Raw genomic sequence first — 14,713 nt, 5'->3', positions numbered from 1 at the left:
ACACGTAGTCTGACGTCACAAGCCGTGTTTCTATCGCTTACGCTCGTTCACTACTTATGTAGAAACCAACAATTGCCACGACGTAGGCTCGCGTCGAGCGGCCGGCGTAGAAATCGAGCCTTTGCCGTCGTGCAACGTCGTGCAGTCGTCGTGCAACGCGATCGTCGTCTTGCTGCTGTCGTCACAGACACAACTACTCAATTTAAAGGAACCCGCTGGTCCACGTGGTGTCGCTTTGCGGAACCCCCAACAACGCTAGACAGCCAGGTACCTGCAAAAAGTGATTCGCATAACATCGATTCCCACAGTGCATGGGGACTGCACAGTCTTTTTTTTTTTTCGTCGCTTTAGAGCACCAACTTTGTCAGATGGCAACCATTTAGGGCTAGCATAACTGCGACGCATGAAGATACATGAGCAATAACCATAACATTGCTGTCGGCATTCCCCCAACTGAGGGAAAACTTGTTCAATTGTGAAAGTAAACATTGCGCTCTTTATATCAGCGCCCTTATCAGGTCTTCTTTTTTCTTTCAAACTACACTTTAAGGAATATATTCATCGAGAGACATCGCAATCACTGCAGCGTGTTCTCAGTTTTCAAGAAAGAGTGTCGCAGGCTAACCAAAAGGGTAAGAGGAAGCGAACCGCTATGGTTAAAAAAAAATATGGTGTTTTACGTGCCAAAACCACAATCTGGTTATGAGGCACGCCGTAGTGGGAGACTCCGGGAATTTGGACCACCTGGGGTTCTTTAACGTCGAATTGCTACGGTGGCCAACGACAACAGTGTGAAGGGACTCGCACATAACAGCTTCGCGAGCCGTTTCTATAGCATGCACGGCGCACGTGGAGTAACAAAAAGCCGTCGCACTTTGGTCACAATCCGCCCCGCTTGTCAGACAAGAGACAGCGCCAACTTCAAGGCGCGGCCGGGCAAGGCGCCAGCGAGAGGGAGGCCGCGGTTCGCGATGACCTTCCGTCGCTCTTGACGTACAGCGTCGCCTGCTCGGTACGAGGGAGTCCGGAGTGCTCCAGATTAAGCGCCGTTTGTGCCTCTTTCGCGCGCGCGTGAGCGTGAATTAAGGTGTGCCGCACAGCTGCAACAAGACACAGACGAAGAGCTGAATACGATAGTACCCCCTCTTCCAGGCGGGAATTATTCTTATTTTTCGTCTTCCGAATCATTAAAAGAGCATATACCGCTACGGGACGGATTAAGGATTTTCGATTCCCGAGATGTTCTGTCAAGTTTGCAGAATGTGGACCCCAGGCGAGAACCCTCTACGGGAAGGTCGTTTACGAGAAAGAATATAAAGTATTTTGTGTCTATAGCACACATGAAGCACCCATCCTTCTACGTTAAATTTGCGCCTGGTGTAAACCACTGCGAATAACAATGGCGGAAGTGCACCCACAGCAAGGTAACCAAAGCAAACACCTGCAGCCGTCTACCTTCCAACTCGTTTTACTAAGATAATTTACGCATACTACGCGAACTTGCAGCACAGGTTCAATCGGAAGTGTTTCAAGACATTTGCGACAAATCTTCGATATCATTAGTGTTTTTTATGCGCTATTTTTGGCGCGCACAGCTGTGCACAAGGCAACAGAACGAAGATACGCACATAATGATGGTGCATGCTTCTTCGTTTGCGTCTTGTTAGAACCACGGAAAGCGCAACTTCCCATCCATCTTCGAGAATCACGTGCACGCAACCTCTCATGTAGCACGCAGTGCATACGCCGCCGTTGGTATATGCGCGTCGCTATGCGGTTCGGGAAAAGTACAGCGCGATTTGCAGTGCGTCTCATCAACACGCGTCGCGGCGCAGCGCGAGAACAGGTTGCGTCTGCAGCCAACGACCATGAACGGGAAACAATAAAAAAAAAAATTCGCGACATATACCGGTTCTGAAATGCTAACGTCGTATAACGGGATGCACAGAAGCGAAAGGAAGCCGGGTTTTGTGACGTCACTGTGCGGTTGCCCTACAAAAAATGACCAACTTCCCCTACCGACATAATGGGGGTAAAGCGAAGCTTCTGCTGAGTGCACCTGACCTTCGTCACGGTTAAGTAACCCACAGGTGCCGAATTGCTTCGGCATCCCGCTCGCTCAGCTCGGGATCTCCTCGTTCCTGTCGGATTCACTGGGCTCGAGCGACTCTAACGGCTGGATCGGCGCGCCGACGGCGAGCCCTTTCACGGGCGAGTTCTCGCCACCGCTCGTCGAACGCTGCCCGTTCCTCGGGGGAATGCACAGCGCGTGGCCGTCCCATCCGTTTTCCGAGACTGAACTGAACGGAAACGAAGCCGGCGCGGAGCGCGCGAGACCCTTTCCTTCCCTTTCTCTCCCTGGCGGAAGCGAAACGGCTCTGATTGGTTGCGCACGTGGAGTGAGCGCGCGCCTATGCAGCTGCAATCTTTGCTAATGACTCACGCTCCGGCGCCGGCGCACCTGTAAGCTCATCAAACCGCCCTTTCCCGCAGCTGCTCTGCTCTGGGAGCAACTGGGTTTTAGCATGACCACGAGAACGCCACTTGTGAGCCAATACAAGCTTCGCTCGAAAAACGCGCCGTCGCCTCACCGTCTGTCGAGATCGCTTAGAAAACAAACGCTGATGCACGCACCGGGTTTCACAAAGAAGGTGAACACGCAAAGAAATTCGCGTGACTTCCATCTGTCCAGGTGCACACGTTGCGGTCGGCAAGTGTTCGATACCAGCTGTTTTGCGGGGTGCCGTAATAATGGGAGACGCCTTCGCCTCCCAAGACAAAGAACGATATCAGTGAGAAAACGTAATTTTGTACTGTACAGGGTTAGCCGTATCGCTTTCTTTTTTTTTCACGAGCGATTCCACGAATTTCGTCGTGGGTATAGCTAACGGTGTGAAAGTATTTTGGGGGCAATCTTGCGTCACGGGTGCAAGTACTCTTATGCGCCAGTTTAAGTGTTTTTCTTCAGGCAAGTGAGAAAGAGATTAGGCAGTAAGGCGTCACATGTCCGCCGCTAATCCCTTCGTGCGCAAAGCCCGGCAAGCGGAATGATTAGCGACGCACGTGGACAAGCTCTCCTCTCTCGTTTCCCAGGGGCTGACTTAAAGCACCGCGAAAGAGGAAATTTGTTTAAACCGTATTAAATGAATTATCTTTCACGGATTCCGAAAATCCATTCTTACTGTGAGAAGAGGCTTGGTAAGCCAGAAATGAGTCAAGAACGAAAGACGCCTTGAAGTTCTCGCATCAGCTGGCTATGACATCACGGATTTTAGCGGCGTCTGCACGGGTGTAGCTAGTTTTTTACGGTAACTGTATGAAACTCATTGTATTGCGAAAGAAGCAACATCTATATACATAGCGAGTTCAGATAACAATTACTAAGCCACAGCTGCTCAAATATGAAAAACAAGGATAATATACTGTAATTTGAAAATCGTGACGTCAAAATGACGTATACCGGCGCTGAGCTTTCGGCGCTTAATTATAAAAATACAACGGTGAACTTCATTTTCTCTTCTAGTAATCAACCTCCTGCCGCAAAATTAACGAAAATAAGGTTTTGTCAGAAAGCGTTATCAGTCTATACAGTGATTCAGTGTCTTTCTTTAGTGCCGCTTTAAAGTGACACTGAGAACGGGAGCACTTTCCGTACCACGTCCATTGCACATCGTTAGCCCTCTAACGATGGTTTGAGACGCCGCTTTCGACATTTTCCGCGTCGCTCACGGGCACACCGCGCTAACGGACGTAAAGGAGGAGGAGGACTATATTTTTTTATTTTCTAAGCAGTTTGCTTTTTTGCCGCCAGGCGATAATTTTAGAACGTGCTCTGAAGTTTCGCGATCGCCAAGATAGTAAGCAAAAATGGCCGCCTCCGGGATCGGCGCGCGCGCTTCGAAAGGTCGAAGATCTCGTGACTCCGCTACGTCCGCGGCTGATTTTATCCACGGATCGAGCAGCAGCTATTCCGAGGATGCAGCCGTTTCGTCGGACTGAGGCTGAGAGCGACGACGACGCCAACCATGCCGGAACATCGGCGGCCGCAGCCTGGCACGCGCAACTGTAGTGCTTGCAGCTAAACTTTGGTAGTGAAATGCCTGTTCAATGAAAAGTTTAGATTTTTTTCGGAGATAGTCTCTATCAGACGGCAATACATTTTGTATGTCTCGTAAATTTTGTTACACATCTTTCTTAGTAGATACAAGCGTGTCTTTACAAACTTTGTTCAATGTTATCCCACGATCTAATTGATTCCGGCAATTTATATCTTTTCTATGACATACATCTCGTTAATAAAACTTTTACGGGTGAAAAGTACATTCATTCTGCTTTCTGGTTATGCATTACATACAATATTCATTGCAGTGGTTTCTTCAGAAAAAAAAAAGATCTGGCGTAACCTACAAATAACACCTATTTCCCCCATGGTAGGGAAAGACTTAGTAAGGCCGCTCTTACCGCAAGAGAAGGCTTTGCAAGCCAGAATAGGTTCGAGAAGGAAATACGGATTACGGCACTACCTCGATTACAACGACTTCATATATCAGACAAAGCCTAATCCAGGCGTCTTGGATCTTTTATCGGTTAAAAATAAACAAAAGACAAACAAAATAAATGGGGTGCCCAAACATTCAATATAGTACGTACCCAGGAACTTTTTTTGCGCCGGAATAACCCAGACGGGTACACCAAAATCTGTGACGTCACAGCTGTCGCGCCGGCGCAGCGCCTCCTAGATAGCACAAGACCCGTGCACTTCCATCCATGACGTCATGTTACCTTGCCCGACTGCCATAGAATTTAATGGGCATGCTCCTGAGTAAACGGCGGCGATTTTGACGTCACCGCTTTCACGACGCCGGACTTGGCAGCGAAAATTTCGGTCCAAGCAACATGACGTCATAAAGCAGAATGCACAGGCCTGCCACCTATAGAGGCCTTCGTCAGCGCCGATGTTCCGGCGCGAAGCTCGAAATAAAATTTGCGCCTCACTTCCTGCAGTAATCAACCCAATTCTCCTGCGATACGAACGTAAATAGAGTTTTAGGAGAATACCAGTTTGAATTGAATTATGCAATATGTGCGACGTGAGCGTGTAAACGGTTATTGACTCGGGCATTGTGCGCACACATCTTTACGAGCTGACGCAACACAGATCATTCACTTTGTCGACGGTCTGCAGAAATTGCTCAGGCAATGAGACTTCCATTTGCGTTGGCACAAGTCTCTCAAGTCGGGGGGCCGTATACGCAAGTGGATGCGGGGCCACGTTCAATACGCGCATTGCTCGTTGCGGGCTACATGACCTCCCGATCAGAGGAGAACGGGAGTGTTAATGAAAAAATTAAGCCATCGCCGTCTGTATATATAGTGCTGATCACTTTTTTCTTTCTTTTGATTCGAGGGGTCGGCTCGAGGTCAACTTCGACGCCGCTTACAGAAATCCATGTAAAGCGCGGAAATGCCTTTGAGACAGCAGCTGGACCAATTTTTTTAAATTAAATTTTTGTTGCATTTGAGAGAGAGAGAGAGAGAGAGAGAGAGAGAGAGAGAGAGAATGTTAGTGGGGGACTCTATAGGAAGCAATTTTATAGGTATACTGAAAGTTTGGCGAGTCGGTATAGCTCTCCATTGTGACACTGCAGCTCGCACAACAAGCCCGTAGCTGCGCACCAAAAGCAAAGTATCAAAGTCCTGTAATCAGCATCCGTGAGAGCACCTATAAAGCGGTCTAATTTGATTTACGAACTTACGGATTACGTGGATTTGTTACAATGCATGTTTACGTTTTTTTTTTTTTTTTTTCCAACGTCCAACTCAGAAATTATTGGCACACTTCAAAGGGGGTGTATAATACGTTATCTTGTGTCCGCTTTAGATTTATGATAAGGAGTAGTTTGCAGAATTGTGGCATCATTATTCGCTGAGTTTTAGAGTTGTAAACTTGATGACTTCGCTTTCTGAAAATTTTACTAGAAATTCGACGGCCCTCATAACAACTTCGCTTTCTTAAGTCACGTTTTTAATTTTTTTTTCTTTTAAATATGTAACAAACGTCATCAAATTCGGTGCAGTGGCTGCAAAAAAAGAACGATTTCTCCGTTCCCGTGTATTTAGACGTGCTCTTAATTGTCCTCTGTTTCGCGGAGGGAGTTCTGCTGGAGAGCACGGTGAGGGTTCGAATCCAGTCCGGCCGCGATGGCGGCACTCCTATGACTGTTGAATGTAAAGTCACGACCGTGAAATGAGAGCACGCAAAATGTCGACAGAAGTTTCTGCGCCTACAAGCGGCAATACTGGAAACTGGCAGTGCTTTTTTTTTTCTCTCTCTCTCTTTCTTTCTAAGAATCATAACGCCGGAACACGGGAACTGGCACGGCGGTATAGGTGGGGGTGAGGGGGAAACAGGAGGGAAGTGGCGCTTCCGCAGGCGTTATATCTCGCAACGGTCTCGAATAAAGCAATTTGAACCAGTAACACGATGCGAGACGGCGCGAGCACACATTATTGGAGCGGCGACCATCAATCGCCGGAGAAGCCACAACATCCGTGTTAAAACGCCGCGTACGGAATTATACGACACGACAAGCCCTTCACAGACTGCAAAGAACCTGCCGGTATGCGTCACGTGACCAGTCTCAAACTCACGTAAGAGCGTCACGTGTGCACACACGCGACGAACACATTTCAAGCTCGATCATCCCGGCCTGTCATCGCGCTGCTGTCCCATGACATTTCATTTTCCGCTTCTCTTTAATAGGCTTCTACATGGTAAGTGGTATACGTGTGTGTTACTTGCGAGGCATTTACTTGCGCACACGTAGGCGCTATCACGGGTCTGCCGGTCGTCAGCATCGGAGCGCGGTTGAGTTTGTAAACAAACGCGCGTCGGAACTGATTAGAGCTGGCATGTATATATGCCAACGAAGAGCGCAGTGAGGTACTTAGAAATTCCAGCGAGCCGGCTAGACGCCGTACAGCTAGTACACGAACCTTGTTTGCGGCGGCCATCTGAATGATCGTCATCGTGGCCTCCTTGACGAAGTAGCGTCCGTCGCCGCCCACGACGAGCATGGATCCTTCCAGGTCGGGTCCGACCGTGTCGAAGATGGACTGGATGAAGCACTCCGTGTAATTTGGCTGCATGAACGTCTTGGTGGGCTTGCGCAGCCCGCTGGTGCCGGGCTTTTGGCCCTCGAACGGCTGCACCTGCACCACTTCGACCGGCATCGCGTCGACTCTCCTGGTGGCACCCGCCGCTCGAGCAGACGTCCCCGAGGGGTCAACGCGGACGTCTTGCTCTCGCTCAGCAGGACTACGCGGAGCTCGCCGCCACCGTTGCAAACGGTGCACGCACGACTGCCGTCGCGTGGCGCCACCGTCGAAAGCGCTCTTTCTTCATCTCGTATTAACAAGCAAATTTAGGCTAGTGGGTCAACGTTCTTGTTTGGCAAAATAGAACTAAATCAGGTGCCCACACGACACTGTTGAAAAATGCCCTTTCGAGTAAATATAAGGGATACACGTAAAAACGAACACGTGGTGCCAAAAACAAGACAACCCATGAGAACAGTCGAAAGCGACATTCGCAGAAGTAGTGTAGCCTAAGGTTATTTTCTTTCTTTAAGAAAAAGTACTGTAAACAACATATTTATGTTGTATTCCTCGCTGCAACTGGTATGGTTGAAGTATGGTGGCACTATTGAATTTACAGTGTTTCAATAATTCTCCGGCGTCGATGTTATTGAGAAGCAAGGTGCTTTTCGATAGGGCCTATGAGCTCACGGCTTTTTTTTATAGGTGACGCGAACATTCGCACTTAGCAAAACATGCGATAAAACCGCGTGTCATTTTTTTCTTCATTCTATTAGCGCAGGGTAGTTAGGGTCACTGACCAAGCATTTGCTTGAGTTCATTACGCAGTGTAAGGTGTGTGACCACGGGCTTTCAAAGCCGTGGTTACGGTTTTAAAAAAGAATTAATCAAAGAGAACTATAATAATATAATAATACATAATTATAATAATATATTAAATCGGTAACTATGCAATGTACGAGCTGAAATGAATAAAATACATTTCTTCTGCTTAAGAAAATGCACGACAACGTGGCGCGTTGAATAAATGTAACAATAAATACTGCCGCTAAACACAAGAAAAGCGTGTCGAATGATGCCTGGGTGAGCTGGCAAGGAAACGGTTTGTAGGTTCATGGAATCATAGAGTTTCCTACAAAATTTTGTAGGAAACTCTATGCATGGAATGACTGGTTGGACTGGCACGGCACTCTCGCGAAGCTTCCCGCATTTTGGCATCAGTTGACTCGACTTGGCTCAGCTGTTCGAGCCAATAGCCGGTTTTCAAACATGGCCGCCTCCACAAATTTCGCGACGTGCGCTTAGCAGCCTGCATACATTACACTTTTATTAGAGCCATCGCTGTCGTTCTTTAGATATCACAGTTGTGGCATCTTTGTAAGTTCTAAACCAGTTTAGAATACTCCCGCTTCGTCGCTATGGAAGCCGATAACGGGGATGAACACCGCAAAAACCGCGAAGGAAAAACAACCGAACAGCACCTGATGCATCTTGGAAAACCGGTAAAAAGAAATGTGCACGCCTAACTTCTTTTTTAAATCGTTGTTCCGGTTGTACGTCCGGAAAACGTTGCGGTCCAGTTATGCGATCACCGGGTCTCTTCGTCGGATGCACTCTGGTGTTTCAAAGTGCCGACAGCGCCGCGGATGCACTGCTGGCTGCAGTGCGCTGACTGTTTTTAGAGAGGATCTCTTAGGCTTGTTTTCTTTCTTTTTTTATTATGCGCGTGTAACTGTGTTCCTTCTGTTGTCTGTGCCTTTTACGAGCAATGCTACGCGTTCATAATTTAAGAGAGCAAGCAACGCACAGCCGTAGCAGAACATCCAGAAACTCGCTTGGCGAGTGATGCTGTGTGCGCGTAGTACGTCCAGTGATCGCCGAGCCTCATGCATTAACTGTGTTCAAATACTATAAACGTTTCACGAAGTGGCTACACGAATCGACGGGTGTTCCTCGCTAGTGTATCCAAACGTGAACTTATGCATTCCATTTTTGCTCGTTGATCAAAACTGCTGTACATTTTTCAGAAAATCGCGTGCAGCGCGCAAACAACACGCTTGCGATACATGCTGTGAACGTTTTACAACTTTTCCCTGCAACTTACGGAACTGTTTTGTCTCCGCCGGTGCCTGTACTCGAGATAAACGATTAACGCGTGAAACGATCTTTTGTAGGACGCATGTGGCGTGTCATCTCACATGTAGCTAGCATTCATGCTAAGCTCTATGTACATGCCAGCAGCGGCGCTGGCCCTCTCATTGTCTGCAACCGACATCGATAGGAGTAAGAGTAGTTGTTGACGGGCTAGTTGGTTGAAAGCTGAAAGAAAGAAAGAAGAAAAAGAAACAAGAGAAACGTAGCTTAAAATAGGCAACAAAGACTAAGGCACGTAGACTCCATACATGACTACAAGAAGGGTGAACCGGCGGATTTCTTTTGCCTGTATTAAGTTGCATTTTTCTTCAAAACTGTGTGAGAGCTGCTGTTGGCTGAAAAAAAAAAAAAAGCAGGAAGAAAACTGTAATAGTTAGCAGTGCCAGACACTCATCAAATGAAACTACTTAATTAAACATGCTGTAGATTTAAAATGAAAGCAAAAAAACAGATGTGCAAAAAGCATAGACAATGATTGCAATGGAAGCAAATAGCCCAAAGGAACGAGGGAAGGAAGCAAAACGTTTTCCCTCGGTGGAGCTGTTATTGCCTTATATGAATGCTTGCAAAACTTGGATGTCTTTTTATTTCATTGATGCATCTCAGGTGTACAACATTTTTGGTTGTACAAAATTTTGGTTGACAACCTCAAACGTTTTACATAAGTCAAAAAACGAAACAAAGGAAGCTTAAGGTTTACACCTCTGTAGCTCTACACTAAAAACAATCGCTACAGTACTCTAAGGTCTATCTGTTACATCATCTAAATCAGACAAACAAATTATTGCATTACTTACACAAATCGCATGTGCTAAAAGAGTCTTACAAATTAGTGATATATTTTAGAGCAACATGCCAATTTTGTTCGCTTTAGATTTCCATGCAACTTAATGAAATTTAGTATTGCTTATTTCTTTCTTCATGCCGACGATTAACTTTTGTATACATGATGTTTTTCTAAATTTTTCAATCTTCAGCAACTTTTGTGATAAGATTTGATGGGCTAAATAAAGAATCTTCTCCCAATCGTGTGTAGATTTTCACATTTTAAAATGCAACAGACCGCATTATAATTCCACAGGATGCTAAACGAATGTTTTTTTTCGCATTTATTTAGATAGTTAAGTTCTGCAGTTTAAAATTAGCCTCCGACAGAACCTGCATGGTGTGTTTCTTGTGTCTCCTTCCCTCCATATCTCATCTGCAGTGCTGTATTTCTCAACGTTAAAAATGAACCGACTCTCTCCAGACTTCCTGCTTTGTTGCAGCAATGCGTGACAAGCGGGATCCTGTGCAGTGAATCTGCTCTGAACTCTGTTCCCTCTGTACCTGAAACTGTGGCCTCGCACTTTCATTCATTTGTCCACAGGCGCTTCTGGAGCGAATCCGAAAGCTGGAGACACACGTGCAACAGCTGCAAAACCTCCTACAGGCCAAAGACAAGCCGCAGACCGCGCGGCCAGTCAGGCCATTTGACTTCAGCCGGTCAGTGTCGTTGCATTGTGCTTGCGCCCAGGCTTGTCGTCAACTATTGGAGAGTTTGGCTTCTCAGTGTACATTTTACCAGGATACCAGACACACAGACGTGAGCACTGGTGGTGCTATCTCGCAGCGTTGAGTTCGACCAGAGTACTGAGAGCTATTAATTGCAGTGATGTCTATGTGCTACTGAGTTGCTCGTGTAAGTGCATCGGCAACAGTGTAGCAATGAATTTATTGTGACATCTTTTCTTTCTTTCTTTCTTTATGACAAGGACAGCATGAATTGAAATATTTCTAACACTATGTGGCTGGACAAACCCCCACGAGATGTTGCTACCAGCGCTGTTGCTGCCTTCCACGTCACTGGTGTACCTTCCTGTATACCATAGACTGCAAAACGTATAAGCAGAGGCTAAAACTATTGTAGCCTTCAAAACTAAAAATTACACTTTGAAGTTTTGCATGTCAGAACCATCGTTTTGGTTATGAAGCACACCTTAGTGAGGGACTCCAGATTGATTTTGACTAACCAGGGTTATTCAACGTGTACCCTATGTATGGCACACAGCTGTTTTTGCACTTCACCTCCATGGAAATGCGGCCGCCGCAGCTGGGATTTGATACTGCACCTTCGAGCTTAGTAGCACATTGCCATAGCCTCTACTCCACCACAGCAAGTTGTCTAGCCTTCGTCAATGCAGTGTGATGTAAATAAACGAAAGCCATTGGCGTGTTTACACAGAATCGGAGGCATCGGCGAGACCGGAATCAAGACTTGTGACTGGCACTCGGAAAAACACGAGCCACCCTGCACTGACCCAAGGAAGTGTTGTGACTGTATCTCTCACCATTGCTGCTAACTCCAACTTGCTGTAGTGTCTCTGTGTCTGTGACATTCTGGTGGCGAGTATGAAATTGCAGATTAAATTCCTGTGCCAAGTAATCCCACAGGGTCCCTTTGAAGGGGTCCTTGGGACGTTACCTTGACTGTAAATCGTTTAGCTTCAGAGGACTTTTTGTGCATTCCTGAGTTCAGTGCAGAAAAATTTAGGAAAATTGGTGCAAACTATTAAGGTAGTCACCAAGGCTCACATTCTCCTTACAGTGGATGAAAACTGAATGCCCAATTCGATTTTCAGAGCCCTTATAAAGTTATACTCAATGTGTTCCTTTCTACAGCCGCTTGTACGACCCTAGGTTTCCTTTGCATTTTGTTTGTCGACCCACCATGGTAACTGGGTGCCTGTGGCAAGTTGCACTGCTGAGCACAAGTTTGTGAGTTTGATCTCGGATGCAACAGCTGCATTCTGATGGGAGCGGAATACAAAAATGCTCATGCACTTGGATATAGGCGCACATTAAGGAACCCCGTGTGGTCATTATTAATCTGGAGTCCCCCCACCACGTGTGGCTCATAGTCAGATTGTGGAGTTGTCACCTTAAAGCCCTAGAACATAGCTGTTGTCTTTATTAGGTGCATCTGCCGTTGCCTTTGTGAGAAATTAGGTGCATTTACCGTGTGCGCAGGTTCAAGCGGCGGCACGTGGCGCTGCGTCTGCTCTACCTGGGCTGGGACTACAGCGGCTATGTGCTGCAGGAGGACACTGGCCACACCGTGGAGGCGGCACTCTTCGAGGCTCTCGAACGCACCCGCTTGCTCGAGGACCGCATGGAGGCGCACTACCACCGGTGTGGCCGCACCGACAAGGGTGTCTCTGCCTTCTCCCAGGTAACCTTCCCGGTTACTTTCTTTTTATTCACACCCAAGCTTACACTCATAAGAAGTATAAACCCTTTACGGCAGGGTTTAAAGTCTCCCTTCAGTGGAGGGGGGGTCCTCATAGGGTGTGAACCAGTATAACATGCGTACACTTGCTCAGATATACATGCGCACACAAACACACACACACATACACAGAGTCAACTCTTGTTACAACAGACCTTGATAATCCGACAAAAAGTATTGTTGGCTGTCCACGTTGAAGGACCCCTCAGGTCGATTAGCTCGCTGGGCTTTGCGGTTGCAAGATTTCAACGTGCGCGTTGTCTACAGGTCTGGGCATCGCTACACCGATGCCAACGCGCTTTCCCGTTCGCCCTTGTCAACTGAAAGCGATGCCTGCCTCTCTGCCGTTGACCAAGTACTTTCGTTCCCAACAGGCTGCGACATGGCTTCAGAGCAATGCAAGGATACTTGGATTAGTACTCTTATCCGGTTCCTTTCAAACCAGGCGACGGTTCCTTCACCCTCTCGAGCTTTGCGCCGCCAAGCATCTCACTTCGAAATTCAGGATGGACTTCTTTGTCGCCGGAATTGCGTCTCTGACGTCTGCAACTGGTTGCTGGTCATACCTCGACATCTTCGTCGTGAAATATGCTCAGCCTTCCATACTGACCCGCAGTGTGCACATGTGGGTGTCTTCAAGACGTACACCCGGCTTCGCTTCAGGTTTTATTGACGTGGCATGTACACCTTCTTGCGCAAGTACATTCGGTCGTGCCCTCAGTGCCAATGCCGCAAGGTTCCTGCTCAGCATGTCTCTGGTCCACTCCAGCCAATCCCGTGTCCTGCCAGGCCCTTCGATCACATTGGCATTGACCTGTATGGACCCTTCCGAGCATGACTTCCGGAAACCGCTGGATAGTTGTCGCCATCGACCATTTGACGTGATACGCAGAAACAGCCGCTCTGCCTGCTGCCACCGCCCGTGATATAGCATCCTTCCTCCTGAAAAACTTTATCCTCCATCACGGTGCACCTCGCGAACTTTAATGTTATAGAGGACGTGTCTTCCTCTCCGAAGTCATAAACGTGCTCCTTGCTGAATGCCGCATCGTTCATCGCACCACCGCTGCCTACCATCCTCAAACTAATGGTCTGACGGAAAGATTTAACCGCACCCTTGGCGACATGCTCTCCAAATACATCACCTCTGATCACACTGATTGGGACCTCATTTTGCCATCTATCACGTTCACCTACAACACTGCCCCACAGGTGACCACAAACTTCTCCCCATTCTTCCTCTTGTATGGCCGCGAACCTTCAACTACCCTCGACACCATTCTTCCGTACAGACCCGACTCATCCGAATGTGCGCCCCTCTCTGAAGCTGCCCGCCGCGCAGAGGAATGCCGTCAGCTCACCCGTTCCTTTACAGCCGTCGGCTAATGGCAACAAAAATTTTGACTTGACGATGATCACCCGCATTGTAACTTTCGTGCGGACTCCCTTGTGTGGCTGTGGGTTCCTGCCGTTCCTGCTGGACTCTCATCCAAGCTTGTCTCCAAATATCAAGTACCCTACCGTGTTGTAGCGCAGACATCGCCTATCAACTATATTGTCGAGCCTGTCACGCCACCTACGGACCAATGCTGTCGTGGTCGTGAAATCGTCCACATACAACGCCTGAAGCCGTATTACGACCCCACGGTTCCATGTTCACCATGAGTCGCCAGGATGGCTCCTTTTCCTACGGGGGGGGATTGTAGTGAAGAGGAATGCGCGGCACTGCAGCCACATCGCCAGTCGTCCGAAAGGCGCGAGCTCGAGATTGCCTGAGCTGCTTCGGTTGAGACACGCTGCCTGCTTCTCTCTTTTGCTGTATTCATATTAGATTCTGGATTTATTCGAAGTCCATAATATCTGAAACACCTCCCTTCCGAAACTTGCGTCGCAATGTCTAACAACCTTATTGCAAAGAGCGAGGGACGAATTTCCTAAGTAAAAAACAAACAAAAAAAGTCGCAGTTTCCTTCTAAAGGTGAAGCATCGATTGCAATAGCAAATTAAGCAAGATAAGCACGGCAGCAGCAGCGAGCGAATTGACCTTCGTGCTGTCTCTTGCTTCAACGCGAACTAAATGTCGAGAGCACAACACATACGAAGATATCGGCACTGGGCGCACTTTGTTCACATCGTAGATTGCTTTCAAGATACGACAGCTGTGCCGTAAGCAGCAGCCGCTGGAGTAAAAAC

General features: G+C 47.7%; 2 protein-coding genes across 5 annotated transcripts in view; one reads left to right on the top strand and one right to left on the bottom strand.

Moving 5' to 3' along the window:
* Pgm1 (phosphoglucose mutase 1) overlaps nucleotides 1-7,338 on the bottom strand; it is a 39,732-nt gene extending 32,394 nt beyond the window's left edge. Inside the window, exon 1 of the mRNA XM_075673184.1 lies at nucleotides 6,997-7,338. Coding sequence (XP_075529299.1) covers nucleotides 6,997-7,233 — 237 coding nt within the window. The 5' untranslated portion in view covers nucleotides 7,234-7,338. The remainder of the gene's footprint in view (nucleotides 1-6,996) is intronic.
* The window catches only part of LOC142560814 (tRNA pseudouridine(38/39) synthase), a 28,461-nt gene continuing 20,419 nt past the window's right edge, over nucleotides 6,672-14,713 (top strand). For 3 of the 4 annotated variants that reach the window (XM_075673181.1, XM_075673180.1, XM_075673182.1), the window contains exons 1-3: nucleotides 8,347-8,600; nucleotides 10,622-10,737; nucleotides 12,262-12,463. In XM_075673181.1, the coding sequence (XP_075529296.1) occupies nucleotides 8,517-8,600; nucleotides 10,622-10,737; nucleotides 12,262-12,463 (402 nt within the window). In that variant the 5' untranslated portion in view covers nucleotides 8,347-8,516. Of the gene's footprint in view, nucleotides 6,775-8,346; nucleotides 8,601-10,621; nucleotides 10,738-12,261; nucleotides 12,464-14,713 lie in introns of those variants that run through there. The other variant, XM_075673183.1, reaches the window with a different exon arrangement.

Source organism: Dermacentor variabilis, chromosome 10 (assembly GCF_050947875.1).
Source record: "Dermacentor variabilis isolate Ectoservices chromosome 10, ASM5094787v1, whole genome shotgun sequence".
Taxonomy (NCBI): domain Eukaryota; kingdom Metazoa; phylum Arthropoda; class Arachnida; order Ixodida; family Ixodidae; genus Dermacentor; species Dermacentor variabilis.
The sequence above is the reverse complement of the archived record's forward strand: the minus strand, read 5'-3'. Positions and strand labels throughout refer to the sequence as shown.